The 28,000-nt window shown below is 36.5% G+C and overlaps 3 protein-coding genes across 4 annotated transcripts; all 3 read right to left on the bottom strand.

Moving 5' to 3' along the window:
• Nucleotides 1-3,130: 3,130 nt before the first annotated feature.
• On the bottom strand, nt 3,131-13,195 carry LOC136238541 (uncharacterized). 2 transcript variants are annotated; one of them, XM_066029087.1, is made up of 2 exons: nt 13,096-13,195; nt 3,131-4,183 (listed from the first exon to the last, which is right to left on the bottom strand). In XM_066029087.1, the coding sequence occupies exon 2, from the start codon at nt 4,159-4,161 to the stop codon at nt 3,256-3,258; it is 906 nt and encodes a 301-aa protein (XP_065885159.1). In that variant the 5' UTR covers nt 4,162-4,183; nt 13,096-13,195; the 3' UTR covers nt 3,131-3,255. The 2 variants fall into 2 exon arrangements, with proteins under 2 accessions (XP_065885159.1, XP_065885160.1); XM_066029088.1 differs by having other exon boundaries at nt 13,100-13,162.
• Nucleotides 13,196-21,958: 8,763 nt separating this feature from the next.
• Nucleotides 21,959-23,851, bottom strand: LOC136238846 (uncharacterized). The gene has a single exon (XM_066029471.1). It carries the CDS (start codon nt 22,976-22,978, stop codon nt 22,076-22,078), a length of 903 nt encoding a protein of 300 aa, XP_065885543.1. The 5' UTR covers nt 22,979-23,851; the 3' UTR covers nt 21,959-22,075.
• A 2,055-nt stretch (nt 23,852-25,906) lies between these two features.
• LOC136239530 (uncharacterized) lies at nt 25,907-26,950 on the bottom strand. The gene is made up of 2 exons (XM_066030273.1): nt 26,531-26,950; nt 25,907-26,465 (listed from the first exon to the last, which is right to left on the bottom strand). Exons 1-2 carry the CDS (start codon nt 26,548-26,550, stop codon nt 26,000-26,002), a joined length of 486 nt encoding a protein of 161 aa, XP_065886345.1. The 5' UTR covers nt 26,551-26,950; the 3' UTR covers nt 25,907-25,999.
• Nucleotides 26,951-28,000: the final 1,050 nt, after the last annotated feature.

Genomic DNA, 28,000 nt, shown 5'->3' with positions numbered 1-28,000 from the left:
TGTATGTATGTATGTATGTATGTATGTATGTATGTATGTATGTATGTATGTATGTATGTATGTATGTATGTATGTATGTATGTATGTATGTATGTATGTATGTATGTATGTATGTATGTATGTATGTATGTATGTATGTATGTATGTATGTATGTATGTATGTATGTATGTATGTATGTATGTATGTATGTATGTATGTATGTATGTATGTATGTATGTATGTATGTATGTATGTATGTATGAATGTATGTATGTATGTATGTAGGTATGTATGTATGCATGCACGTACAATCTGTTTTTTTTTGTTGTAAACTTTGTTTTGCAAGGGCTCCTGTTATTTACTTGGTACTCCTGTGTCTATACCCACTTATCTCTAAAATATCTTATGACATTATCATTCGTAGTCTTCATTTACTACTATCATTACCTTTATACTATGACCATAATGAATTACACATCAGTTTTTTTCAACAGAACACATTTTTAACTGCATAGCTACATACATATTGTAGTTAAATCTAAACTTTACATTCGTGATACAAACTGATCATGAACTACAAAACTAATATTATAGCTATTATAATAATCCATTTCAAATTAACTAATGCACCTCACAGCCTATACAGCAGTAGGTTTAACTACTTGATCTTTCCAGTAGATTGAAGTTTAACCCTTAAATTTGAATCAAAGTTAGTCTTGTCAGTTTTAGAGCCAGTAAAGCTGACTTTGTGGGAGTTAGTTACAAGTCCATAAATGGAGGTAAACCTTGTGTCATCAAGAAGGCAATTTTCAAAGGTAACATCTGACCCAAAAAAACAAAAAGTAAATGAAGCATTGCTCAGATTACAATTAATAAAAGATACTGGATGAAGAAATCTGATAGTACTGAAAGATAGTCTACTCATATTTTTTAACTTGTATGAAATAGCTTGCCTTGATTGGTAACCTGCCTGAAAACCAGTATTTCCACCATAATCTGGTCTACAGTAACCTGAGCCAGAAGTTAATTTATTTGTAATATCATCCTGGGATACAACATCAACTTCCTGTACAAAAGAAGTTAGTGCAACAACAAGCCCTTCAAGTTGATAATATTTTGCTTCGCGGATAAGCTCCAACAAAATTTCACCTGACCTAGGAAAGGACTCAAACACTTCTTCTCCATCACGCAAATAATCCAGTATGTATTTGAAGCGACTCCCATCCCTGTCAATGAAGAAACTACCATCACTACACTTCATAGTTTCTAAATCATGTCTGCCACTAAATACGACTCCCAACATTGACTCAGGATACTTGGTCAGTGTGGAATGTGAGGTTGAGTAACGTGTGCCTCCAACATCCAGCACAATTCTTTGACCAAATAATTTGTTATTTATCATGGCCTTTTCTTCCTCCCATGTTTGATTTTCCTCATCAAATTTCTTTCTGTCTTCTTCTAGTTGTTGCCTACCCTTTGCCACCTGTTCAACCACTTGTTTGAATATCCCAGTTGCAGTATTGATGTCACTGTTCAGTGATGACATTTTTTAGTTAGTATGCCTACAAGAGATTCACAGAAACATTCTCTATAGCTATCACATTACAATCATATGTATTGGAGTATTTGGTACATGGTGCTTACAAGTTCGTGACCAGGATGTGAGCATGTATACATACTAACATATACATCTATTCAAGCGTCCACCTTAATTATATCCACAACATGCATACATTGATATCAACAGTGTGGGGACTTTATATGGTCATGATGTCACTGTCCGTTATATAACACACTTTATAAGGAAACTTTCAGTAGCTACTGCTGAAATAAGCTTCCAGACACAACATAATGCACTTCATCCCAGAAAGAAAATCTAGCATCTAACATTCTTATTAGGTGTTGCTTAGTTCTGAACTATGTTGTGCATTTTAGCCAACATGCATAATGAAGTCCATGGTTCCATGCATGACTTAACAATATATGCAAGGGAGTGCTTGTGTGCTAGGCTCAGGGGCAGAGAGACAGGAGGGGCAACTCCCCCCCTCACTTTTTCCAATGTCCAGTTGCCAAAGTAAAGCAACTATTGTAGTCATTAGTCAACTTACTTTACTAGGATTTGGGCTAAATGTTATGCAAGAATGGAGTACTGTATGAATCAGTGCTAGGAGTGCACAAGATCGATATACTTTAATAGAGCAGTCACCTAACTACTCTAATAGAACATTCAGTAGAATCAAAAGTTGTAATTGATCCTGCTGTACAATGAATTCAATAAGTCTTCATTAACACATATATCTATACATAATCAAGAACATGAGTCGATCTGAAATGCCTTCAATTACTAGTGTATCTAATTGTACAGTATCTTAATGATAGTCATTACCATATTATTATAGGAGTATCCTATTCAAGTACACATGTACCACTGAAAATGCTCTCATATTCAATCTCAAAGCATTCAAATCTCAAATTTTCCAGTGGGAGCATGCCCCCAGACCCCCTAGTATTGGCATGCTAGTGTGCTTTGTGCACTAAGGTACAGTTAATGATTTTAAAACACTTTGTAACTTACAGCCATCCCACATGACTTTCCCTCCCCCCACTTTTGAGTACTGTTCTCTGCCCCTGGTTAGGCTGTCTGTGACATGTACAGAAACTAGTCTTGGTAACTGTTTATGCAAAAATAGTACATTACACCTTCCTGGAATGTTTCTTCAGTTTTGGCTATTCTAAGTACATACAGCTAGTGGTTACATTATTGGCTGCAGTGTTACTGAACATATTAGGCATATATCCCACATATTGATATTGTTTCTTAACCACAGAAGGTTTATCCCATATCACATGTGATAGTGTGAAGTAGCTGTCCCAAAATCTTTTCAAAAGTTTCTATCAGGTATTTAGATTACGATATCCAAATAAATCTAAATGATTAGATTTGTGACTAGCAAAGATTTGTCCACTCCTTTGAGACAGTTGACCACTTGCCAACCATGCAGCCAAGCACCTGTTTGTCAGTACTCAGACCTATATAGAGTTAACAATAGCAGGGAGGGCCCTCTCTACTATTATTAAGTCTTGATGGAACGGTAGCCAATTGTTTATATACGTATGTATAGATTATGTAGTCCACATGGCAGAGAAAAATAGTCCTAAACCATATATGTTTATATCTCAAAAATCACACATACAAACCATAAAGTATTTATAATAATCATCTTCACACAACATTTAGCCATGATGTTAACAGTAATTCCAGATAAATACATTAGCTAATTTATTTTCCCAGCAGACTGAAGTGCTATTTTTAAATCAGCATCAAAATTAGTCATGTCAGTTTTAGAGCCAGTAAAGCTGACATTGTGGGAGTTAGTCACAAGTCCATAAGACCAGTTGAATTTCGTATCGTCAAGAATACAATCTTTAAAGATGACATCTAATTCAAAACAACAATTATCAAAAGAAGCATTGCTCAAATCACAATCAATGAAAGACACTGGATAAAGAAATTTAATTTTACTGAAGGACAGTCCTCTCATGTTCTTTAACTTGTATGAGATGGCTTCTTTTGATTGGTAGGTCTCACTATACACATATGAGGGTCCTACACCATAATCTACATAATTGGTACCACTACGACTGCGAATACATTTGGATGAAATATCATTTTGAGATACAACACTACATTCTCGTACTAAAGGGGTTAGTACTGTGGCAAGACATTCAAGTTGATAATATTTTGCTTCATGAAGGAGCTGCCTTAAAGCACCAGGAAACTGCACGGGAAAGAAGTCAACTGCATCTTCGCCATCCCGCAAGTAGTTGAGTATGTGTCTAAAGTATGTCCCATCTCTATCAATGAAGAAACTACCATCACTACACTTCATGGCTTCTAAATCATGTCTACCACTAAACATCACCCCCAACATTGACTCAGGATACTTGGTCAGTGTGGAATGTGAGGTTGAGTAACGGCTGCCTCCAACATTCAAATCTATTACTTGTCCATAGAAAATAAATGTATTTTTCATCTTAGCCTTTTCTTCCTCCCATTTCTGTTTATCTTCTTCACATTTCTTTCTGTCTTCTTCTAATTGCTCTCTATCTTTTGCCACCTGTTCAACTACTTGTTTGACTATCCCAGTTGCAGTATTGATGTCACTGTTCAGTGATGACATTACTCAGTTGGTATGCCTACAGCTGAGTAGTGTTACAGAAATATTTATTGATATTTCTAGTACCATAACTATGCATGAGTGTTGCAAGCATGCAAAACTACTTTAACATGATCATTTTCTATAGCTATGTGTTTGAAAATGATAGAATACACATTAACCACTTTCAAGTCTCCTACTATATGCCTCAACATGACCATAAAAGCTAAGAAGTTGCAGTTAATTTAAAATCTATGGAAAAATAGTCTAACGTTTCTTGCATGATTTAATTCAAGAATGTGACCCGTTGAGCAAAAACCTGACTAGTTTGCACAGGAGCACATAATTTGCACCTTCAGCACTAACACAAGTTCCTGGTTTGTATATATAATTCTGTTTTTGAAATTATCTAAATGCCATTGAAATGATTATGTAAAAACAAGTGCTACAAAAATAATTTTACACACATTTCAGGAAACGGTGAAAGGTGAATTAATATACCACTGGGCTCACCTCTTCATGGACAGTAAGAATATCTTTTTACAGCAGGTTATATAGAGCCAGTAGAGTAGGCATACAAAATAAAACTTGGACAAAAAAGCTAAGTTCCTTGAAAAAAAATGGCTGGCACCAAAAAACTGTAACTAGAGGTGTGCGATATATCGAAAAAATTATCGATATCACGATAATTTACCCGTATTATTAGTACTAGTAATAGCATGGGTAGCAGTGAAATTTGGGATAAATACCACGAGTGTTGTATTGGAAGTGGGGAAAAATTTCACGAGGCAAAGCTGAGTGAAAATTGATATTTCCAATACAACAAGAGTGGTATTTATCCCAAATTTTACTGTTATTCCCATGCTATTCCCAGTTAATACCATACTCGCTGCGGACACGCCAATGGCGGATCCAGGATGGGGCATTTGGGGCAAATGCCCCCCCCCCTCACCTTGTGGAGGAGCCAGCCATACTTCTGATTAAAATAGCTACTAAACTTTATGTCAGACTATAATTAGTTTATAAATTCATGAAAATAGCATTCATTACAAATTCACCTGAAACAGAAATGCAAACTTAGCAAAGTCAAACTAGCTGTGAAATTGTCATCCAGCACATTCGTGCGTACTAAGCGCCTCTGAAAATAATTATTGTGTTGCTGTCGTATAAGACATTCAGAGCCTTTAAAACAGCTTTTAAGACTTCACAACCATCTGAAAAGGCCAAAATGACAAAAATCATCAGTGAGACACTACTAAGTGGTGATTATTTGCTGCTTCAAAAATGCAGCACTGAACTAGAGAATCTGGCTCTCCCCAACCACCTACAACTTAGCCTGTTTGTGCCCCTCCCCTTGCCAGCTCCTGGATCCGCCCCTGCACACATGCTGTGCATTAGCATTGCTATGTACACAATTTGTCACTATGTACTAAACACGTGTCAACACTAATTGACGCTACATTGTTAACATAAATTCTAGCCAATGAAATTGCAATTACAACATTTTCACTGCTGTCAGTGAAATACGGGATAAATTTCACTGCTACTATTGAGACTTTTGTATGAGCAGTGAAACAAGTATGGTATTATTGTATCGAATTCGATATTGCAAATGCTGATCTCGGTATTTTATCGACTAATCGACATATCGAGAAAATTTAGATAAAGTTACAGTATTTTGGTCTGTGATTGTGCAATCTTGCTACAAATAAAGGTCAGTTATGTGCAATTTAGCCATTTTAAAAGCTTATCTGCCAGTTTTCTTATTATCGAAATCGAATCGATATTGCGATATTTTACCAATTATCTATTTGTGATACATGTGGATAATTAGAACTGTAAATAATAGATATGAACAATTAGAATTGTTATGAGAACTCTTAATTTGTTGTTGTTATGTGTAACCTTGACCTTAGAGATTGTATAAAAAGGCTGGAGCTGGTCACCAGCTCTCTCTTCTTCAGTTGATTGTAAGCTGTTATATTGTTGAAGCTGAATGATATCTATTACATATTGATATCATATCCAAATCCTGATATTGCACACCCCTAATTGTAACAGTGTAGCCGGGCTGCGGATTTGAACCTGGGGCACCTCTCTCATCAGTAACCATTCAGTGTACTACAGCGCTGCCAGCTAACTAACTCCCTTAGTTTCTACCTTATAAATGCATAACTCAAGTGAAGTAACAAAAGTGATGGCTGAACAATCCTAACACTAAACCTAGGAGTGGTGTTTGTAATCCTAGGGGTGCTGTTCCTAATCCTAGGAACGCTGATCCTAATTCTAGGGGCACTGTTCCTAATCCTAGGGGCACTGTTCCTAATCCTATGCACTGTTCCTAACCCTACAAGCATGTTTCTTAACCATAGGTAGGCACCGGCCGATTATGCCAGCATAATTTAAAGCATAATAGGTGACCAAAAGCATCAAGCATAATGCCAGCATAATAGAGACGATGTTTGAAAAATTAATTAAATGCACGATACGCGCACCTGAAAGAAAGCAAATGTTCGCTGCCAATAGTATTATTAGTACATTTCATATTTAAAAACAAGTAATATAACATATTAAACCGTTTCATTGTTGGTTATTTACACTTCGCAGAAATAAGATTGAGATACTCTAATAGAGCAGTCACTTACTCTACAGGAAAGGCTAATATACTCTAATAAAACAGTCAGTTCTAGAACATAATCTTGATTTTGAAAGCATAATTTTGAACATAATAGGCTTAATTTTTGAGCAATGCTCAAAAGCATAATAGGTAAAATTTTGGGTATAATAGGCCGATGCCTAACCACAGGAACGAATCTCTAAAGTACATACAACAAATGACTGGCTAATGCCAGTAAAATATCTGCTCTAGGCTATTAACCAGTACCAGCATAATATCCACTTTGTATCTTTTGTGTGTCATGAAGCAAGCATGAGTTAAACGTGTTTGTCTATGTTGCGGTCAAATGTAACTAATTAGTCACTGTTTCTGTAGAAGCTCAAACAGCCTTCTTGCTTGATAGTATGGTGGCTTTTGCCTACAAACTGTACATTGATGAATGCCCCAGTTCATGGTAAACATAATGACACAAGTACCAACTCCATAACCTTGCAAGCGTGACATATGATCTGTTAGATAAAGTGCCTGTAGTACATTTCATATAGGCACTTATTTATTTATTAAGGCTGTACAGCACAAGTACCGAAGGTACTGTATAAATTGATTCTTTTGCTCTTCTTGTTGTCTAAAACTTGAACTTCAAAAATACTCACCAGATAAGCCTGAAATTTAATAGCCCATTGGTTTTTTGCTCTAGATAACAAAGAGGTCATAAAATGAAGTTCCCAATTATCTGACCCCCTTGGGACTATCCCTGTCTGTCACACAGGAAACCGGGGTTTGATTCTCTGCCAAATAGTCACAACTTTTGTCTTGAAGAGCTGCTTATCTCATTTTATCTCTAGCGAAGTGAAGAGTGAGTCAATGTTCAACTTTTATTGACTGAATTGAAAAGCATACACTGTGTCTTGTGCATAACAATGATGTGGATCCTTGTTTATCTGAACCTCAGTTATCCGAATGCCAAATGTGACTGTTCTATTAGAGTGTTTTGTGATCAGCGTGCATTCTATTAGAGTAAATGACTGTTCTATCAAAGTAGTTAAATGAAGCTCTGTATATAAATCAATGGGCTTCAGTTATCCAAACAATCTCACTTGTCTGAATACTTTTGGCTAACTATAAGAATGAAGCTGTTCGGATCCACTGTAATGTAATTGTAATTACAAAATAAATTATTGTTCACACAGGCTCACTTTACTTTTAATCTTTTTGACAGGGACCAAGACATGTTCAGATAATCAACAGTTCAGATAATCAATGTACAGAGCCCTGTTCAAATACTCTAATAGAACATACATCTTAGACAAGACAAAATACTCTAATAGAGCACTCATTCTACTTTACGAATAACCAAGTGTTCAAATAATAGAAGCTCGGTAGATAATTGAGAGAGCACTGTTGTCTGGCTTTTGCTCAGCGGGTTACAAATATAATTATAGTTACTACTAAATCAGCTGGAAATTTCCCTATGACAGATAAGGATACATAAGGAATTTTTATAGCAATTAATTTTATATAATTCCACAGAAAAAAATTGCAAGTTCCTTTTGAGATTTGATCTGGAAGAAATTTTTATTCAATACAATGTAAAGCAAATAGTTTACTGAAACTTTAATAAGTAGCTATAAAGTACACGTGGTATTGGCTTTAGTTTCCACTTGAAGGAAAATGTATGAATATAAAAAGTAAATAAACTGTGTGCATTTATCATTTTCCCAACCAGTAGAGCTGTGAAACTTACCTAAGTAACCAGTTAGTTAAGCAATTAAGTAACCGGTTAACCAATTAATCGACCAGTTATTTGGTTATCAGTTTTTTTTCTCATAACCAGATAACCGATCTCTAATATTTTCACTCAAAAATGTATGGTTTGGATACTTTTTCATTCCTCAAAACTGATATCATACTTGTTTAGGATTTAACTTTACGTATAATTACTTGTTGCCTATTACTTTGGCCACTACAAGTATAATCTGATAAACTACACTATAAATCTCAAGGTGCTTGGAGCTTAAAAACTATGTCCAGCATAAAAATTACAGAAATTTTTCATTAAGTTCAGTTAACTAGATAACCAACAGTTACAATATCCAGTTATGATATTTTGTCCAGTTTCCCATCTACCAACCAGTGTGATCATGTGATCAATACAGTCAATGAATTCTATTGAATTAGCTGACTGCTCTCCATTAGAATATCACGTTGATCAATGTTTCCTCTATTACAGTAACCAGTACTGAAAAAGGTTTTGTCACTTCTGCACTGTTTTGACCATGAGCTTTGGCCCTTCAGTACATGTATCACATATACCAGTATGCAATATTCACTGCAATGTGATAATTCTAGTAGCTGCAATATCCTCAACTATACAAACTATTCCATACCATACATTGCATACATAGCCATGTCATATTCCATATAGGCTTGAGCCATTTAAAAATAGTGTTTAGCAGTGCTCAAATGTCCAGCTTACTTATGTTTTAAAATCAAGATTACGTTCTAGAGTTGGTTGTTTTATTAGAGTATATCAGCCCTCCTAACTGCTGCTGTATTGGAGTAAAGTGACTGCTCTATTAGAGTATATTAATTTTAATTCTGCAAAGTGTGAATAATCAGCTAAGAAACAATAAAAATAATAACACTGCACATCATCTTGATATAAATTGCAGTAATAATGTGTAGTGTATTCATGCCTTGTTCTATTTTTTGGCACGCACATTGCACATTTTAATTAAAATTCTTGAAAATTGTCTGACATAATGCTTGATGATTTGCTAGCTCGAAATAATGCTGGCAAGTCCATTCGGTGCAAGCCAATCCACCAGGTGGGGGGCAAGAGGGGCTGCAACCCCTGTGAAAAAATTATGGGGGCCTAGCCCCCCTAAAATTATCTGTAGCTGTGATGGAAAGCCTAGCTCAATAGTTTGAGATACTCTAATAGAGCAGTCACTGTATTCCTGGAGGAGCAGTGTAGCAAGCTACGTATGTAGCTATAAATAAGGAAATCTAGTCTAGTTGGTGGAGGGCAACTATTGCCAGTAGGTAGTGATTTTTTTTGTTTGTTTGTTTTTGGTCTTCGACTTACAACTAGGCCATGGCATCACCAAGCTAGAACCCCCACCTAAATAAAGGTGTCTCTGCTGCCTCTGCAACCCACTACACTTTAGCCAATCCACTACACTTTAATCAACTATAATGGCAAAGAAAGCTTATTTAGCTTCTCATTTCTGCCTGCATCACTTTTCACTCAAAACACATCTCAGGCTTCATTATTACTGTTAGGGTTTGCTGCTATCAACCATATGCACAGATTAGAGATGCTGCAAAATATCGGCACACAAAATGTCTACATAGAGAGTAAAATGGTATATAGTAGCTGTTTCCATTTAGAAAGTTTTACTCATGTCAATCTTCATATAGCAACAGGCAGTGAGAGAGTTCTTGAAATAAGTCTTGCATTGATCTGGTACTTTGATCATAATCATAATCATCACTTTAACCATAATCATTAATTAAATCTTAGAAGCCTCATATCACAAAATAGAATGAATACCTTTCTAAATGAAGGCATTCAGCTTAGAATACATGTACAGAATACAAGTACAGTGGAACCCGAACTCCTTGGGACCAGGGATGGTCCATAAGTCTGAAACTGTGTATAAATAACCTTAAAATAGCATAAAGTATATTTTAAATTTTTTCAGTATTATCAACTACTCTAATAGAACTGTCACTGCTCTAATAGAGCAATCATTTCCGTAGTTGGGTTAACCATAAGTGAGGTCCCTACTCTAGTTGAAAATTCCTGTGTACTTGTTTGTTAACTTTTTTTGTAAATAATTATTATGACTGGTGAACCCACGTATACCACACCTGAAACGGTGCTGCATGCCCTAGCTATATCAATTATTGTCTGAAAAGTGAAGTACCCATTACACTTTGTTGCTGGCCATGTTCAACCAGTTATATAGCCGTACAAATTAAGAACTGTGCAGAAAGCACCTCTCCAATCAAAATAGCCACTATGAAAAGTGCAAATGATTTCCGTTACAAAGGGAAGCCATCAAGTGCTAATCGACACTTTTTACAGTCAGCAAAGATGAATGGGACACAAAGGAGGACACTGGTAAGTCCATGAAGAATGCATTGTACATACTGTGGTATGTTAAAAGGCACCTCTGCAATCAAAGTAGCCACTATGAAAAATACAGATTATTTCCATTATGAAGGAAAGCCATCACATGCTACCGCTTTTCACTATCAGCAAAGATGAATGGGACACAAAGGAGGACACTGGTAGGTCCATAAAGAATGCATTGTACATACTGTGGTATGCCAAAAGTAGGGTCCGTAAACCGAAAAATCAACTTTTACAAATCGATTCCCCTACCATTGTGGAATGTTCATCATAGCATACCATTGCTAGATCCACCATGAAACCGAAAGCATGATTGTTGTCTTTACAGAAATATCGAATTTTATACCTCATGAGATGTAAAATTTATTTTAAAATTTCGTGCTCCACACAGATGACCAGATGAACTTGCTACTTAGCCAGACTTTATCTAGAGTTGTAGTTAAAAAGTACACACAGTAATAAGCAAATGATTTGTTTGATTCCCAGCACAGGGGTACTTTCTTCCAAATATCACAAAACAAAGCACGATTTTTCAAATTCAAGCTGCCCTACCAGCTAAGACAGGAAAAGCCAAATATTCTTCACAGTGTTCTGATAAGGTTGGGTGCATAGTCTATCTAGGCTGTTAGTCTGGAAAGGATCTGAGACTTCTCACCATCTGGGTGACGAGTGTCAAAATTTTCATGCTTCATTTCACAGGATTCTCTCAATGATGCTGAAATTTCTTCCAGCACTTCTGATGCCGTACTGATCACCTAATTTTGTTTAGAATTTTGTTTAGAAAAGATGGATCAAAATGTTTGGCAGTAGTAGCAGTCATTGTTTCTGTGATTTCATATGATGTAGTATTCCAGCAGTTCGCCAGGAGCCCCACCTAGCTCGATTTGAAAATGAAAGATTTTGTGCTTTTTTTTGCAACATGATAGTGTTGTAGGGTGATCTAGCGAAGATTTGAAGCCACTGTGGAGCATGAGAGGTGAAGTCAGTTTTGGATGATTTAGCTGTCTCCAGTGGTCTAGAGCTTAGAGCGACACGTGGAGGGTATGGATGAATTAATAATTGACAACCACTAACACCAACTGTCCAGGGACATCTTTTGCCATCGTTCCAGTTCGTCACTGATGAGTATCGTGGCTGCTGAAGTGTTGGAAATGGCTAGTAGGCACAATATAATTCCCAAATGTTGCAGAAAATTTTGATACTTGTCACCCAAATCTTTTCCAGACTTACAGCATAGACAGATTATGCACCCAATCTTATCACAATAGTGTGAAGAATGTTTGGCTTTTCTTGTCTTGGCTGGTAGGACAGCTTGAATTTGAAAGTTCGTGTTTCATTTCGTAATTTTTAAAAGAAAGCAGCCCTGTGCCGCGAATGTAGTTACTCATTTGCTTACTGCTGTGTACTTTTTAACAACAACAACTCTAGATAAGATCTGGCTAAGTAGCAAGTTTCATCTGGCCTTTTGTGTGGAGCGCAAAAGTTCAAAAATAAAATTTTCATCTTGTGAGATACAAAAAGCATTATTTCTGTAAAGACAACACAATCATGCATCTGGTTTCATGGTGGATCTAGCAATGGCATACTATGATGAACATCCCACATTGGTATGGGGATCGATCTGTAAAAGTTGATTTTTCGGTTTATGGACCCTACCAAAAGGCACCTCTTGGGCCGAAGCGATGTCAAACAGTGAAAAAATCAGGCCCGTAGCCTTAGCTGTTATCGAGTTACAATTGTCTGAAGGCATCAGTCAGTTATTCAGTAGAAAATTCTGTTAAATAATCTTTTTAAAAAAATCTGTAGCAACTTGTTAAAAGCGTTTTGAGTTGATCTGAAAGCTTGATTGGGCCTAACCAATACTGCCTCATCGTCTTCAGGGGAAATTGAGGCTGTTTTTTGGGTGATGTTATTTCGTGGGCCACGCCTACTCCTTTGTGGTCCCTACTATACAGTACAATCATACTGTATGATATTCAGTTAGTAATTAGATTTAAATAAAGAATAAGCGTGCCGGCATGTACTGGTACAGATGCAAGGCCCATCCCCCTCTAGGTATACGTAAGACAGAGGCGAGCGGACAGAGGTGAACATAGTCTCGTGCCCAGACCGCTTTTCTTGGGCTTTTTCCCGCCTCTCACACAAAAGAAAACGCGGTCTGGGCACGGGACTAATTAATAAACAAGCGACAAACACTTACCTACTATCGGTAAACTGAATCCTATGATGAGTGGAGAGGAAGTCGAAGTCCCGTGCTGTAACCTTATATTATGGCTGTAACCTTATATTTTGGCTGTAACCTTATATTTTGGCTCTCGAATAGCTATCACGTGCAGGATTTCATAGTCGGCTGAACACTGAGGGGTTGCGACAAACTTTATGGTGGACAAGGAGACTACCTTGGTATACTGCAAGTTGAAAGCTGCAACGATATTAACAGTATGTACGAGTTCACAATAGCCAGAAAAAGCTAGCTAGCTAGCTAGCAGGTCAGTGGACGCATGCTCCCTGGCATGCAGGACGGAACTATTTAGCCTTCTGCAATTTTTTATATACCAGAGCCTATTCTGGGGCATGCAGCAAGTCAACAGTACGTCATCAAGAGTGCACATGCATTGTGACGCTTATACGTACTCTTGATGCCTTGCCTTTTGGTGACGTCCTGTCTTTTGGACACTGAAATCAGATAAAAAAGAGAATCATCATTACTCATTTAGTGATGAACTCAAGTAAAACAAAAGCATAGCTATCAGCATGCGCAGTACTGCAAAGCAGTGGGTAGCTGTTTAAGTTAATTACTGCTTTGAAGTGCATGGCTGGGGTAGGGAAGCTGATAATGAGGTAGCCTATGTAACTATTAGATTATATATTTGTAAATTATAATTCCATTTGAGTGTATCATGTATTTCAAAATTGGCTTAATGGATTTACTGCAACTCATGATCATGCCAGCATTAGGCCACTTATTGCATATTAAATTTATGTTTCACATCTGAAAAGTTAGCCTAAAGCTAAGCCAATGTGGGCAGGTGGTTCATTATTCATTATACACTGTTGACTAGTCGATTGGCTGAATGCTTCATTAGAGCATTCAATCTGTTATTAATCACTACCCTGCTATCGTAAGAAAAAGGCTAAAGCTACCTCTCTGTAAGGTTGAGATCAGTATATTTCTTCAGCCCATCTGGCTTGTACCTACTACCTAGCTGTGTAAACAAGTTAGTTTATTACTTCCATTCAATCATTACCCATTGAGATGATAGAATAATAGTAAAATCTTGCATGATGTCATAATAATGACCAAATTTAGGCAGTGAGACATAGCAATGTGGGCGGGGGATCTGAAACATAAAGTCAATAGTGGCCTTGTAGCTAAGTATAGTATGATTGGTCCACAATTGTCATGATCAGTGGTGGAAGACTTCCGGTTAGGCATGAGGCTATTATGCTCCAAAAATTGAGCATTATGCTTTTGAGCAGTGCTCAAAAAATCACCTATTATGCTTTTGAGAATTGCCCATTATTCCCAAAATTATGCCACCACAATTGGCTAATAATGCCAGTTTATTGCTGTATCAGACTATTATCATTGATGTTTAAGCTTCAAATAGTCTTGAAGTCTTTAGATGGTTGCTGAATTAGAGTATTTGACTTTAATATGACTGCTTTATTAGAGTAAACAATATTCAGTGACTGTTCTATTAGAGATACTGACTGCTCTATTAGAGTATCTCGATCTTTTTTAACGGAATTGTGCATTCTACAGATTTTCTTACTGTTAAAGCTTTATAATCACCTCAAAATGCTAGCATAATTCCTGATTTCCACACATACCTATTATGCCCGAAATTATGCTGGCATAATCGCCGCATCCCTACTTCCGATCTGGTTTCTTTGTGGAAGTTGAACAAGGTACAATGAAGCTAGCTCACTTTATATAGTTAATTACCTTTTTATTAATAAGACCATGCAATATATGGAAGAAGATATACGTTAGCGTGCATGCTTAACTGGAGGGCATGCCCCAAGGAAATTAATATTGAAGGTACAGTAGATGAATTTGAGGGCATTTTTATAATTTTTGCTTTTGTATATGTTATATACAACTAATCTTTGCATGCTGATGTGATTTTGCTCTTAACCATCTTCTGTGAGGTGGAACAAGTAGCAATGGTTAAGTGATGTTGATGCTTTTAATTAAAGACATGCAGACAGAAACTTTGTTTAGCCTAAACAACAATACAGCTTCATCTTGTTAACAAGTGTATACCAGCTAGGTACTTCAGCTACTAGTAACGTTAAAGCTAGTATCATTTGTACTTCACTCCATCCCTCTCAAGTGGTCAGTCTTGCTAAAATCATTATTACGGAATTTGAAAAATTTTAAGCTTTGAGACTTAAATTTCAAATGTGAATTAATTTCAAATAACTTTGTAGCTAACTATTTATTAGGATAATTATTATTTATGCAACTCCTGATTCAGTATGCGATGTAGCTACATGCATACAGTCTGAATAGTTATACACTATTGCAGTGTCTCCAATGTTCACAGAACCAATTCACTTCTGATTTGGAGATATATTATATATAGCTATGCACTTGTCTATTACCATCATTTCTCTGTTATCTGCATGACCATGGTTTAAGGCAGACTATAAATGTAAAACTACTCCACATGTGTTCCAGTGTTGCTTGTCAGTCTTCTTTCCCTAAGCACATTACAAGATACTCCATTTTCCAGATATGACATTATAATATTATGAGTTCTGTACAATGCTGCATGTGGTTTCCATTCTCATACAATGTTGATGTCTAAGTGTTACTATGTAGTCATGCATATATTTATGGTTGCATGTTTCTTTATTTTAAGGCAATGCAGTTGTATAATACCCACATAGTGGGACTCCAAGTTACCTGCTCATTGGTAATTTACACCCCAAGGGGAAAGAATTTTATGATTAGCTCAATAATTAATAAAAATTTATCATAACTTTGAAGTGGAATGAGTTATTTACTTCAACCGAAAGTCAAGTTGTTCACCGAAGGTCAAATCTGTGATGGCTCTATATCAAAAATTGAATGTCATTAGGAGTACAATTGATATGGAAAATTTCATGCTTTTCTCACAAATGGCAGAACTTTCACACTATACGTTCTAACCTCTACTATAAAATGGATCATTTTATTTTTGTGTAAACATTGCACACAACTTAGAACACTATGCAGTCAACAAGGGTCTGTCCTAGTAAAGCCATGAATCCAATTAGATAAGTGAATAATTATATTAATTATGATACACTTTTATAATTTTAGCTACTGCTGTGGATGGACCTCTGACCTCAGATGGTAGGGACTGTCCTACTGTTATACATTGGAACAGCTGATTTTACTGATATAAGGATCGAGTAGCCCTTTTTCTGAATCAGATGCAAAAATTGCACGTAACTATATCACACAGGACCTAGGTGATCAACACTTCAGCCTGAGGCTAGGTTTGATGTCTGCATATAGTTCTCACAAAGGAGTTTCAACTCTACTGGACAATTATCCCTATTGCAAACCGTTAACAATTTATGTGATATCACTTGTACATTACAGCAAACATAATTAATACACATGGCTATTATTTGACATGGTGAGAAAATTCATACCGATCGGTCGACCACAATGAAATGATATCTGTATGACATTCTATCAACAAATTGTCAATATCACGATTTGTTAATCTTCTTTTGCTTTTTGACAAATTAAAACGTCCACAAGTAAATAATTTTCTATTGGAGAATTTCCTCTTTAGGATTGTCGCCATATCTCTCAACGTAACAACTTCAAAGATGTTCGATGCTTTAAAGAAGCCCCATGAATAAATGTGACATGTCATGAGGTTTGGAGAGTTTCCAATCAGAGCAGAAACACCACCATCACACATACTACCTGCATGCAAAACAATATGAACTAGTCCACCATGAGCTGATACTGACTGTAGGAAGATGCCAGGAATTTTTACATAATCTGGTTTAACTGCTTTAATGCACAACTGTTCTATGTTCTCATTTTGTGCAGATAACTGAGAATCGCAAAAAAACGGCTTGTATGTACAAGATACTTAAGCTTTGAACAACTATTAACGATGACTTCAATGTCAGAAATGTCTCCTACAAAGCAGTGAACAAGTGATGGAAAGTTGGACAATACTGACAAGTCATGTTTGCATTCACAGATGCAGTCATGTACTTCTAACGCTTTCAAATTTACGCATTCTCAAAATAAACTAATAATTTCATGCACATTTTCTATCTGAGGTATAACTGCACATAGTTCAATGGCCAGATCATATCAACCAGGATTTTCCAAATTCTATTACTACTTGATGCTTATCTACTGAAACGTCTACTAAATTCAGTCCTTGCAAATTTTTACAACAAGCAGCAATCACATTTAATCCTTGCAAATTCTCTAAACAACAATCATTTCCTAGCAAGTTAAGATGCTCCAAGTTCGGACAAACTATGGCTAGTTGTTTCAGATGACCAGAATGAAGTGACTTACAACGTGAAGGATCAAAATGTGTCACAAAACTAAGACCAGTAATATCAGTGCTAAATCGACTACGTTCCATGCCATCATTGAGGTAAAACATCACTGCTTTGTGTAGTACCTTATCACCAGAAGTGAAGTCAGTTAATAGAATATCTTTTACTAACAATTCAAACTTGCTGGGCTTCACAAATGGCAATTGAAAGTCTGGTAGTGCAGGATAAAGATCCATAGGAACTTTTAAACTACTAGAAACTTTAAGACAACCAGTGTGGCTATTGGGCAAATGAGCATTCAAAAGGTACCAGTGTTTTACTAACTTTGTAAGTGGAATATCTGGTCCAGCAGTGATCTTCAACATCGGTGGACGAAAGCCATCTATTACCCACTTATCCATACATGAGTCTAGCAATGCTTCAAAATGGAGACACTATCTTGTTATGCACTTTTACTGGCTCCATTCTAACTGTCAGTTCTTCCAGTCTACTGCAAACGACCAGACTGCAAATCACAAGTAGTGGGTGAATGTCACTCTTCTATAGTACATCCAGACTCTGTAACTTCTTCATAGGCCCTACAACCTTTTCCAATTGATTATTCAATTGAAATACTAAGTTCCACGAGGTTACTACAATGGCCTAACATCCTCACTAACTTACCCTTCACGTGATCAGGAAAAGTCGACCGTTTGATGTACTGTCCACATGTCAACACTTTCTCTACACAATGCTCATATCCAGATGTAGCCAGATAAACACCCTCCACAACGATGGTGTTTCGCTAACACTTTGTAATCTTTTTGAAACACATTGCATCTTCACTATGTCACAGACGTTTATGGTCAAAAGTGAATATACGCTAGTAACTCAGTGGGAAGGATTACTAGGTATAGTTCAGGGGTTCTCGACTTTAGGCCATTCCAATTGGTATACTAGTTTCTGGTTCCCCGTCCACATCAAAATCTCTAGATTAGTCCTTATTGCTAATATTATGGTTTTGCTGCTCATTACGCATTCGCATACTCTACTTAATGTCTACCCCACTTACTAGCATGTTGCATTGCTTTCTGGTACGTGTTATTGTTGGTAATTGTAAGTGCAATGTAGTATATGGCTTTTGAAGTTTGTTTTTAGAAGCCATTAAGTTTGTATTTCGTGATTGGTGTCTAAATGTGTCAGCATTTGTAGGTTTTACTATGTTGTATATAAATAATTCATGCTAGTGCATGTATTATAGTCGTGTAGCTGTATCCAGAAGAGTTTTAACATAGTGATTTTAACAGTATAATAATAATAATAATGGCATAATGACAAAATTTGCTTGCCCGCATGCCCCTTCTGTGTGAGCAGGACCAGAAACCGGTATACCAATGGAATGGTCTTATGATTTGTTCCATGTTTACTGCTCTGTCATGATCACCACATGTCCCTGTACTCCCGCATTCTAAATCCACATAATTTTACTAAAACTCTCGTGCCCAGCCGAGCTCGTGCTTATAGCATCGTATGACAATGCTCAGAAAGTACAATCTACTGGCCACTGAAAAATCCATAATTTGTGTTCACGATATCATACAACAAAAACTAAATATATATATCACAAAACCTGTGCATTCATACTACAAATTTTAGGCAGGTCTGTCCTCTTCCAGAAAATAATGACTATAATAATGTATATTAGTAAAAAATTTAAAGTATGTGAATCTAGTTATGTTGAAACCCTATGGAAATCAAAAATTAATATGCTACAACTGAATAATCTGATAGCTTTCATCTGTTACAACATATTGCCAAACTCAAAAGTATAAAGCTAGATACAAAGAACTAAAGATTATACAATCATAGCATAATTGTGGTTATTTCCATGGTAACCTGTGCAAATATAGGTACAGATACGAGAATAATCATGCATAGATATTATATAACAGAATGAAGATAGCTAGTGAAGATCTGAAATTAGTTATATAATACCATACCTGTTTCACTGCCCATACAAAAATCTCAATAGTAGCAGTGAAATTTATCCCGTATTTCACTGGTAGCAGTGAAAAAGTTGTAATTGCAATTTCATTGGCTAGAATTTATGTTAACAATGTAGCGCCAATTAGTGTTGATGCGTGTTTAGTACATAGTAACAAATAGCGTACATAGCAATGCTAATGCACAGCATGCGTAATGAGTATGGTATTAACTGGGAATATCATGGAATAGCAGTGAAAATTGGGATAAATACCACTCTTGTTGCATTGAAAATGGAAATTTCACTCGGCTTCGCCTTGTGAAATTTTACTCATTTTGAATGCAACACTTGTGGTATTTATCCTAAATTTCACTGCTACCCATGTTATTACTAGTCATAAACCTCAAAAACTGAAGTTAAATTTGATTACCTGATTGCACTGTATGTATTGCAGTATTAATTTGGTGCTTACAAGTTTATGACCAGGATGTGAGATGCTTACTTCCATATGTAGCTACTTAGCAACATTTATTGATAGAACATACACATCTATTCAACAGGTAATGATTGCCGTCCACCTTACATCCACAATGACAGTATGTACTGATATAAAATGGCTACAGTAGTTATGAATAAATTTATAATTATTGGCAACTATAAACTTGAGGGGAATTAGAGGTGGGACCCCTTTAGTTAGGACTTACGCTGACAATTAATTTTCCCCAGTTACTCCCTTGGCCCTGATTCGTAAAAGTTTTGAGCAATAATCATAGTAGAAATGTTATAATGAAAGTCTAACTATTATACCAACAGGTATGTGGTTAGCTGTACAATAAGGTGCAAATACTATATACTGCAGCTGTAGCTAATTATGTATATAATTTTTGAAGCAATGGAACATTCCTGCATTTATTTCTGTTCAGTGGTCTACTGGCTGACTATAACTCGTTATTTTTTTGGTGGAAACAAGGCAGATCAAAATTAATCTGTTATCACATCATATAGTGCTAACAGCTATGTACTGTATGCCATGTAAAGTCCATGCACTACTGATATGTCCATTTAATGGTCATGGTATTACTGTCCATTACATAACATAATTTATGGGGTAACTTTCTGTTCAGCCAATTCAAGTTCCAAATTCCTTACATAATATAATCATAATATATATATAGGAAGTATATTATGAACTCTTTTTTTTTCTTCTTGCAATAACATCTACAATGACATTTCACACACATACTTCTGTAAAAGTTTCATTACAATTGACCACCCTTGATCAGCTCCCCTCAGTCTAAGCTCCACGGGAGTAGCAGCCCAAATATCAGATAATATGTTTCATCCCAGACAGATAGTCCAACATTTAACATTCTTAATAGGTGTTGATTATAGCTCCAAACTACGTGTATTGTAGCCATCACACATAATATGTGACCGGATTTGCGAAAAGGTACCTTTTTCACACACAAAAATTGACCCATTTTTTGAACTTAAAAGCTTTATAACGTTTTGATCATGGCATATAATTGCTTAAAAGTTTCAGTGAATGTAGCTACAGTATCTGGCTACATTTTGATACTTAGAGCAAGCTAATCAGTATAAGGAGTCAAGTGTTACATCATTTTGTTAGCTGGTATGTCAAATGTGTGGAAAAGGTACCTTTTCGCAAATCCGGTCACATATAAGTCCATGGCTCAATGCATATGACTATGCAAGTGACTGCATGCTAGTGTGTTAAGCTGTCTGTGGAAAAAGTTTTGGTAACTGTTCACTTTTATGCAAAAATAAACATTAAAGTTTCTTGGAATGTTCCTTCAGGTTTTGGCTAAGTACATGCAACCTACATGGTGCAACACATTAGGCATCCAAAATATTGATATTGTTTCTCAACCACCCTAATGCAGGGCTGGTTTATCGCATATTTCATGTGACAGACTGTCCTGTAAAAGTTTCTGATACATATTTAGATTGCAATATATGCTTGGCATGGGTTTTCACAAGTTGAATATGATTAGCTAACCATTACAAAGTTGTATACCGTAACTTGCTTTATTTTCATTTTTTCGTATGCAAAACTTGTACAAAAATTGCTTACACAATTTTTTTTACATAAGATCAAACTACTCTAATAGAGCAGTCATTCACTTAAATAATATGAAAATATTTTAGATGAAATTTTTTATCACAATAACTTTTTGCATGAAAATAAAGCGAATTTATGGCATTATCATGTACAGTAAACAGTATGGTTGCTATTAGCTACCATACTGTTTCTTGTGCATGCATAAGCTCAGGCCATTATGTCACTGGTTAACAAATGCAGTATAGGACTTGAATACTGGCATAAAAATAATGACTTACACAGTACTGTAAAAAATTAAAGAAACAAAAAGATTAACCAATTGATTTGATACAAAAGTTGCATAATTGACCAATTGCCAATCATGCGGCCAAGCACTGTTTTATGCTAAGTACAGAACTCAGACTTATAACCATGGAATGGTAGCCAATGATTATACATACAGAGCACATGTACCCATAGTCCACATGGCAGAGAAAATGCTAAACTACATATGTTCATATTTCAAAATCACACATACAAGCCATAAAGTATTTACCATATATTCGCACAAAATTTAGCCATGATGGTTCAGTCAACAGCAGTTCTAGTAAAATAAGTTAGCTAATTTATTTTCCCAGCAGAGTGAAGTGCTTCTTTTAAATTCATATCAAAGTAAATGCTGTCAGTTCTGGATCCAGTAAAGCTGACATTGTGGGAGTTAGTCACAAGTCCATAAACAGAGTTGAATTTTGTACCATCAAGAATACAATCTTTAAAGATGACATCTGATTCAAAATAACAATTATCAAAAGAAGCATTGCTTAGATCACAATTAATAAAAGACAGTGGATGAAGAAATCTCACGTTACTGAATAATAGTCCTTTCATGTTCTTTAACTGGTATGAAATGACTTGTTTTGATTCGAAGTTTGTGCTACAAACAGATTCTCCACTATAATCTGTCATACGGCAATAACTACTATTACTGCGAATAAATTTGAATGAAATGTCATCTTGAGATACAACACTATATCGTCGTACTAAAGGGATTAGTACCGTGACAAGACATTCAAGTTGATAATATTTTGCTTCATGAAGGAGTTGTCGTAAAATTTCAGGAGACTGCATGGGAAAGAACTCAATTGCATCTTCTCCATCCCGCAAGTAGTTGAGTATGTGTCTAAAGTATGTCCCATCTCTATCAATGAAGAAACTACCATCACTACACTTCATGGCTTCTAAATCATGTCTACCACTAAACATCACACCCAACATTGACTCAGGATACTTGGTCAGTGTGGAACGTGAGGTTGAGTAATGGCTGCCTCCAACATTCAAATCTATTACTTGTCCATGGAAGATAAACGTATTTTTCATCTTAGCCTTTTCTTCCTCCCATTTCTGTTTATCTTCTTCACATTTCTTTCTGTCTTCTTCTAATTGCTCTCTATCTTTTGCCACCTGTTCAACTACTTGTTTGACTATCCCAGTTGCAGTATTGATGTCACTGTTCAGTGATGACATTACTCAATTGGTATGCCTACAGTTGAGCAGTGTTACAGAAATATTTATTGATATTTCTAGTACTACAGCTATGTAAACCAGCATGCTATCATTTTTACTATGTGTTTGAAAATGGTGGAATACATGTTCACCACATTCAAGTCTCCTATTGTATTCCTCAAAAGCAATTTAAAAACTATGGAAAAATAGTCTAACAGAATCTTCTTGCATGATTTCATTTTGGGCCATTCAAGAATGTGACCCATTGAGTGAAAACCTGACTAGTTTGCACATAATTTGCACTTTCAGCACTTATATAAGCTCCTGGTTTGCATAATTCTGTTTTAAAGATAGTCTAAATGCCATTGAAATATGTAAAACAATGCATGCTACATAAATAATTTTACGCACATTTCAGGAAACAGTGAAAGAAGACTCAAACTGAACTGATATACCACTTTCATGGAGAGCACGAATGTCTTTTCTGTGTATCATGAAGCAAGCATGAATTATGTGTGTTATCTATGTTGCTGTACTAATTATTTGCTGTTTCTAAGCTCAAATAGCCTCCTTGCTTTATAATATGGTGGCCATTGCCTACAAACTGTACTTTAGATGAATGCCCCAGTTTATGGTGAACATAATGACACAACCTCCAACTTGCACGCGTGTAATACCTTTCCGTATAGGCACTGTACAAATCATTAGTTTTGCTCTTCTCGTTGTCTATCGCTTTAACTTCAAAACTACTTACCAGAAATTTAACAAACTATTGGTTTTTCCTCTAGACAACAACAAAGAAATCATAAAATGAAGTTTGAGAAAAATGCAAACTACAGTGCTCCCTCGATTATCTGGCACCATGACATGTTCAGATAGCAAAAAATTGGATACTTAAAGCCCATTCATTTATACAAGTATAAGGAAAAGTTAGGAATTAAGTTCAATTAGGGATCATAGAAAAAAGTAGGGAAACAAGGGAGGTCACCTACACCTGCAGATATACTAGTGAACATTTAATCCCTAATTCAGCCTATACCAAGACCAAGACTGAATTAGGGATTAAATGTTCACTAATATGTCTGCAGGTGTAGGCGACCTCCCTTGTTTCCCTATCATTTTTTTCTATGATCCCTAATCGAACTTAAAATTCCTAATTTTCCTTATACTTTTTGTTTACCTTTTTTGTGACATTATTATGACTGGTGAACCTGCAGATGCTGCATCAAAGAAAAGTATGGCACCAGAGTTAATGTTTTTGCCTGAACGCACGCCCCAGCTATCAATTATAATTTCTGACTTGAAAGTGAAGTGGTCATTACACTTCACTTTTAATGTTGTGCCTGTTACACAGTACTACAAACGAAGAAGGCTCAAGAAACACCTCTGCAATCAATCCAGGCACCACAAAAAATATGGACAATTTGCATGCCCCGATTATCAATTACTGACTTGAAAGTGAAGTGGAATTACATTCTGCTTTCACCTATTTCAGCCCGTTACACAGCATTACAACAAAGTATCCGAAGCACCTTTGCAACTGAATCCAATCACCACAGAAAATACGGATAATTTTCATTTACAAACATGGGAAGTCATGTATTGCATTACCATGGTGAATCAACACTTTAGGAAGCCAGCAAAAAAAATGGGACACAAAGGAGGACAAAGGTAAGTCCATGATGAATGCATTGTGCATACTATGGTATGCCAAAAAGCACATCTTGAAACAATGCAAGTGACATCAAAAATCAAGCCCGTAGACTTAGTCGTTATCAAGTTACGTTTGTCTGAAGGCATCAGGCAGGCAGTAAATCAGTCAGTAGAAATTTTTTTTTTAAATTTACAAAGAAGTATTTAGGGTCATACTGAAGGAACTTTTGGGCTTGGTTATACCTAACCAAGGCGCCAGGAGCTCCAGGGTGGTATTGTGAAGCTTGCTTTTGGGTGATTGTTTGGCCAGAAAGACCCAAACCTCTAATTTACAGTACTACCATACTGTATGATAAGCCTTGTTCAAATACTCTAATAGAACATACATCTTAGACAAAATACTCTAATAGAGCAGTCAATTCTACTGTTCGGATAACCAAGTGTTCGGATAATAGAGGTTCAGATAATCAAGGGAGCGCTATAAGCTGGTTTTTGCTCAGCGGATTACAAATATATAGCTACTACTAACTCAGCTGGAAATTTTCCTATAGCAACAAATAAGGATACATAAGGGAATTTTGCATTATAGCTATTAATTTTGTTTTTATAGGAAAAAAATCTGAAAGTTCCTTTTGGGATTGAATCTGGAGGACAATTTTATTCGATACAATGTAAAGCAAATAATTATCTGAAACTATGATAAGTAGCTATACATGTACAGTAAATTAATAGCACATGTACAGAGGAGGCATGCACATGTACAGTAAATTAATAGCTGTATGTAGCTAGCTAATGGCTTTGATTTTCACTTGAAGGAAAATCTACAGTATGTATATAAAAGTAAATGAAGCTGTATGCATTTATTATTTGCCCAACCATGTAGAACTGTGAAACCTAACTAAGCAACCAGTTAAGCGATTAAGTAACCAGTTAACTGATTAATTGACCAGTTATTTTTATAAACTCAGTTATCAGTTATTTTTCTTCATTCAAAAAATGCCAGTATGGTTTGGGTACTTTTTTCATTTTTCAACATTGATATCACACCTGTTATAGGATTCAGCTTTATGTATAGTGACTTTTGCCTATTACTTTGGCCAATACAAGTAAATTCTGATAAACTATACTATAAATTCTATGGTGCATGTAGCTTAAAACTAAGTCCAGCATAAAAGGACAACCGGCAGTTACTGTATTATTGTTGCCGTTACCTCTATTGAAGACTGATTATAGACTGATAACATTGTACAACAGTACAGACTTTATAGCCATACAATTATAGGATATGTTCTAACACTTACTTACAATAACTATTACATCACGCATGATTACAACATCACAGCCTATTAATAGTTACAGTTATACTACATCTCCTTCCAAGCTGTAACACTAGTTTTTGTAACGTGGTGGAGGTCGAATCTCTGTGCCAGTTTTGGAACAAGTTTGTATCTGCCTCGGCACACTGGTACTGTTACTGACTGTTACAGCTTCAGAGTTTCCTGAGGTCCTGGTTCTCAAGTGAGAGCGATTTCGACGAACTTCTCCAGATGGCACTGTCACTATGTAAGATCTTGGTTCTGGTGCTGATGACACAATAGTTCCTTGAACTTGGCCATTCTGCATGTCTACCCAAACTGGAGTGTTCTCAGGAAGGTCAGGTAAGGATCTTGTTCTGTAACGCTTGTCGTAGTTCCGTTTCTGATCATCTCTATACTTCCTCTCCCTTTCTCTGAATTCTTTCAGGTAGGGCCAATCTGGCTGAAAAGCTCTAGTGTGTTGAGGAACATCTGTCCTGATAACTCGTCCCATTAAAAGCTCTGCAGGGCTGAGTCCACACCATGGCAATGGGGTTGCTCTATAATTGAGTAAAGCTAAATAAGGATCAGGGGAATTTGACAAAAGAGACTTAACAGTCCTTACTGCTCTTTCCGCTTGTCCATTTGACTGGTGATAATGAGGAGAACTGGTCACATGTTGAAATCCATAAGTTAAGGAAAACTTATTCATTTCTTCTGAGGAATATTGTGGTCCATTGTCTGTAATGAGAGTAGCAGGAATACCATGCCTTGAAAATATGGCTTTGAGGTGAGTGATTACACTTGAAGAAGTGGTAGAGGTTAATTTCTCTATTTCAACAAATCTTGAAAAGTAGTCCACCACTAGCAAATAAGTTGATTTCTTGTGTTCAAACAAATCTGATGCCACTCTTTCCCATGGATGACTGGGAAGGGGAGATTGAAGCAATGGCTCTCTCGGTAGTATTGCTGACTGCTGGCACTCTGGACAGGATCTCACAAATTCTTCCATGTCACGGGATACCCCAGGCCACCAAACGGAAGTGTTAACTCAAAGTCGGCATCTCTGGATACCTTGATGTCCCTGGTGTATCTTTTGTAGTGTCTCGTGTTTCATCTTATCTGGTACAACTATTCTAGTGCCATACAACAACAGATTATCACACAATGATAGCTCACCACGGAACTGCCAGTATTTGCTCAAAACTCCTTTTGGCTTGTGGGTTGGCCAATCTGATTTACAATACTCAATCAACTTGGCACAAACATCGTCACTAGCTTGAGCTTGTCGGTAAACTTGTAGTCTATCTTTGCTAGCTGGCAATAGGTCAGTAAGAGTGTGAATAAACAGTTCAATGTCTCTGGCTGACAGTTTGGTAAGAGAATCTAGTTGATTATTCACCGGAGCTCTGGAAAGTGTATCAGGAGTGTACAATTCTTTCCCTGGAACGTGCTTGATGGTATACTCAAATCTCATCAGACGAAGACGAAAACGTAACACTCTGGGTGGTAAAGAGTCTAAACTTTTCTTTCCCAGTATAGGGACCAAAGGTTTGTGGTCTGTTTCCAGTAGAATCTGCTTCCCAAGGACATACTCTGAGAATTTCTCACAAGCCCAAGTAATGGCGAGTGCCTCCTTTTCGATCTGTGCATATCTTCGCTCTGTGTCAGTCAATGAGCGAGAGGCAAAAGCTATGGGCTTCCATTCACCATTGTGCCTCTGTAGTAGCACAGCTCCTAATCCATAAGATGAGGCATCTGCACTGATCTTAGTATCAGCTGTCACATCGTAGTGAGCAAGTACTTTGGGAGTAGCAATTTCAGCTTTCAACTTCTCAAAGGATTCAGCTTGTGGTTGCCCCCAAATCCATGCTCTCTTAGGACTAAGAAGCTCTCGAAGTGGTTGAGACAGTTCAGCTAGGTTTGATGAAAATTTGCTCATTTGATTAATCATTCCTAGAAATCGTCGAAGTTGTGTGACATTTGTTGGTGGACTCATGTGAGTAATAGCTCTTGTCTTCTGAGGATCCTGAGAAATTCCATCGCTGCTGATGATGTGACCTAAAAAAGATATACATGTTTGGTTAAACACACA

Source organism: Dysidea avara, chromosome 11 (genome assembly GCF_963678975.1).
Source record: "Dysidea avara chromosome 11, odDysAvar1.4, whole genome shotgun sequence".
Classification (NCBI taxonomy): domain Eukaryota; kingdom Metazoa; phylum Porifera; class Demospongiae; order Dictyoceratida; family Dysideidae; genus Dysidea; species Dysidea avara.
This window is presented reverse-complemented; position numbering and strand designations above follow the sequence as displayed.

Excerpts from the sequence above, each read along its gene's own strand:
- LOC136239530 (XM_066030273.1), bottom strand. The coding sequence starts at position 26,550 with ATGGACAAGCGGAAAGAGCA. Across the intron at positions 26,466-26,530 it reads ATGGACAAGCGGAAAGAGCA|AGCAACCCCATTGCCATGGT; the intron begins GTAAGGACTGTT and ends ACTCAATTATAG.
- LOC136238846 (XM_066029471.1), bottom strand. The coding sequence starts at position 22,978 with ATGTCATCACTGAACAGTGACATCAATACTGCAACTGGGATAGTCAAA.
- LOC136238541 (XM_066029087.1), bottom strand. The coding sequence starts at position 4,161 with ATGTCATCACTGAACAGTGACATCAATACTGCAACTGGGATAGTCAAA.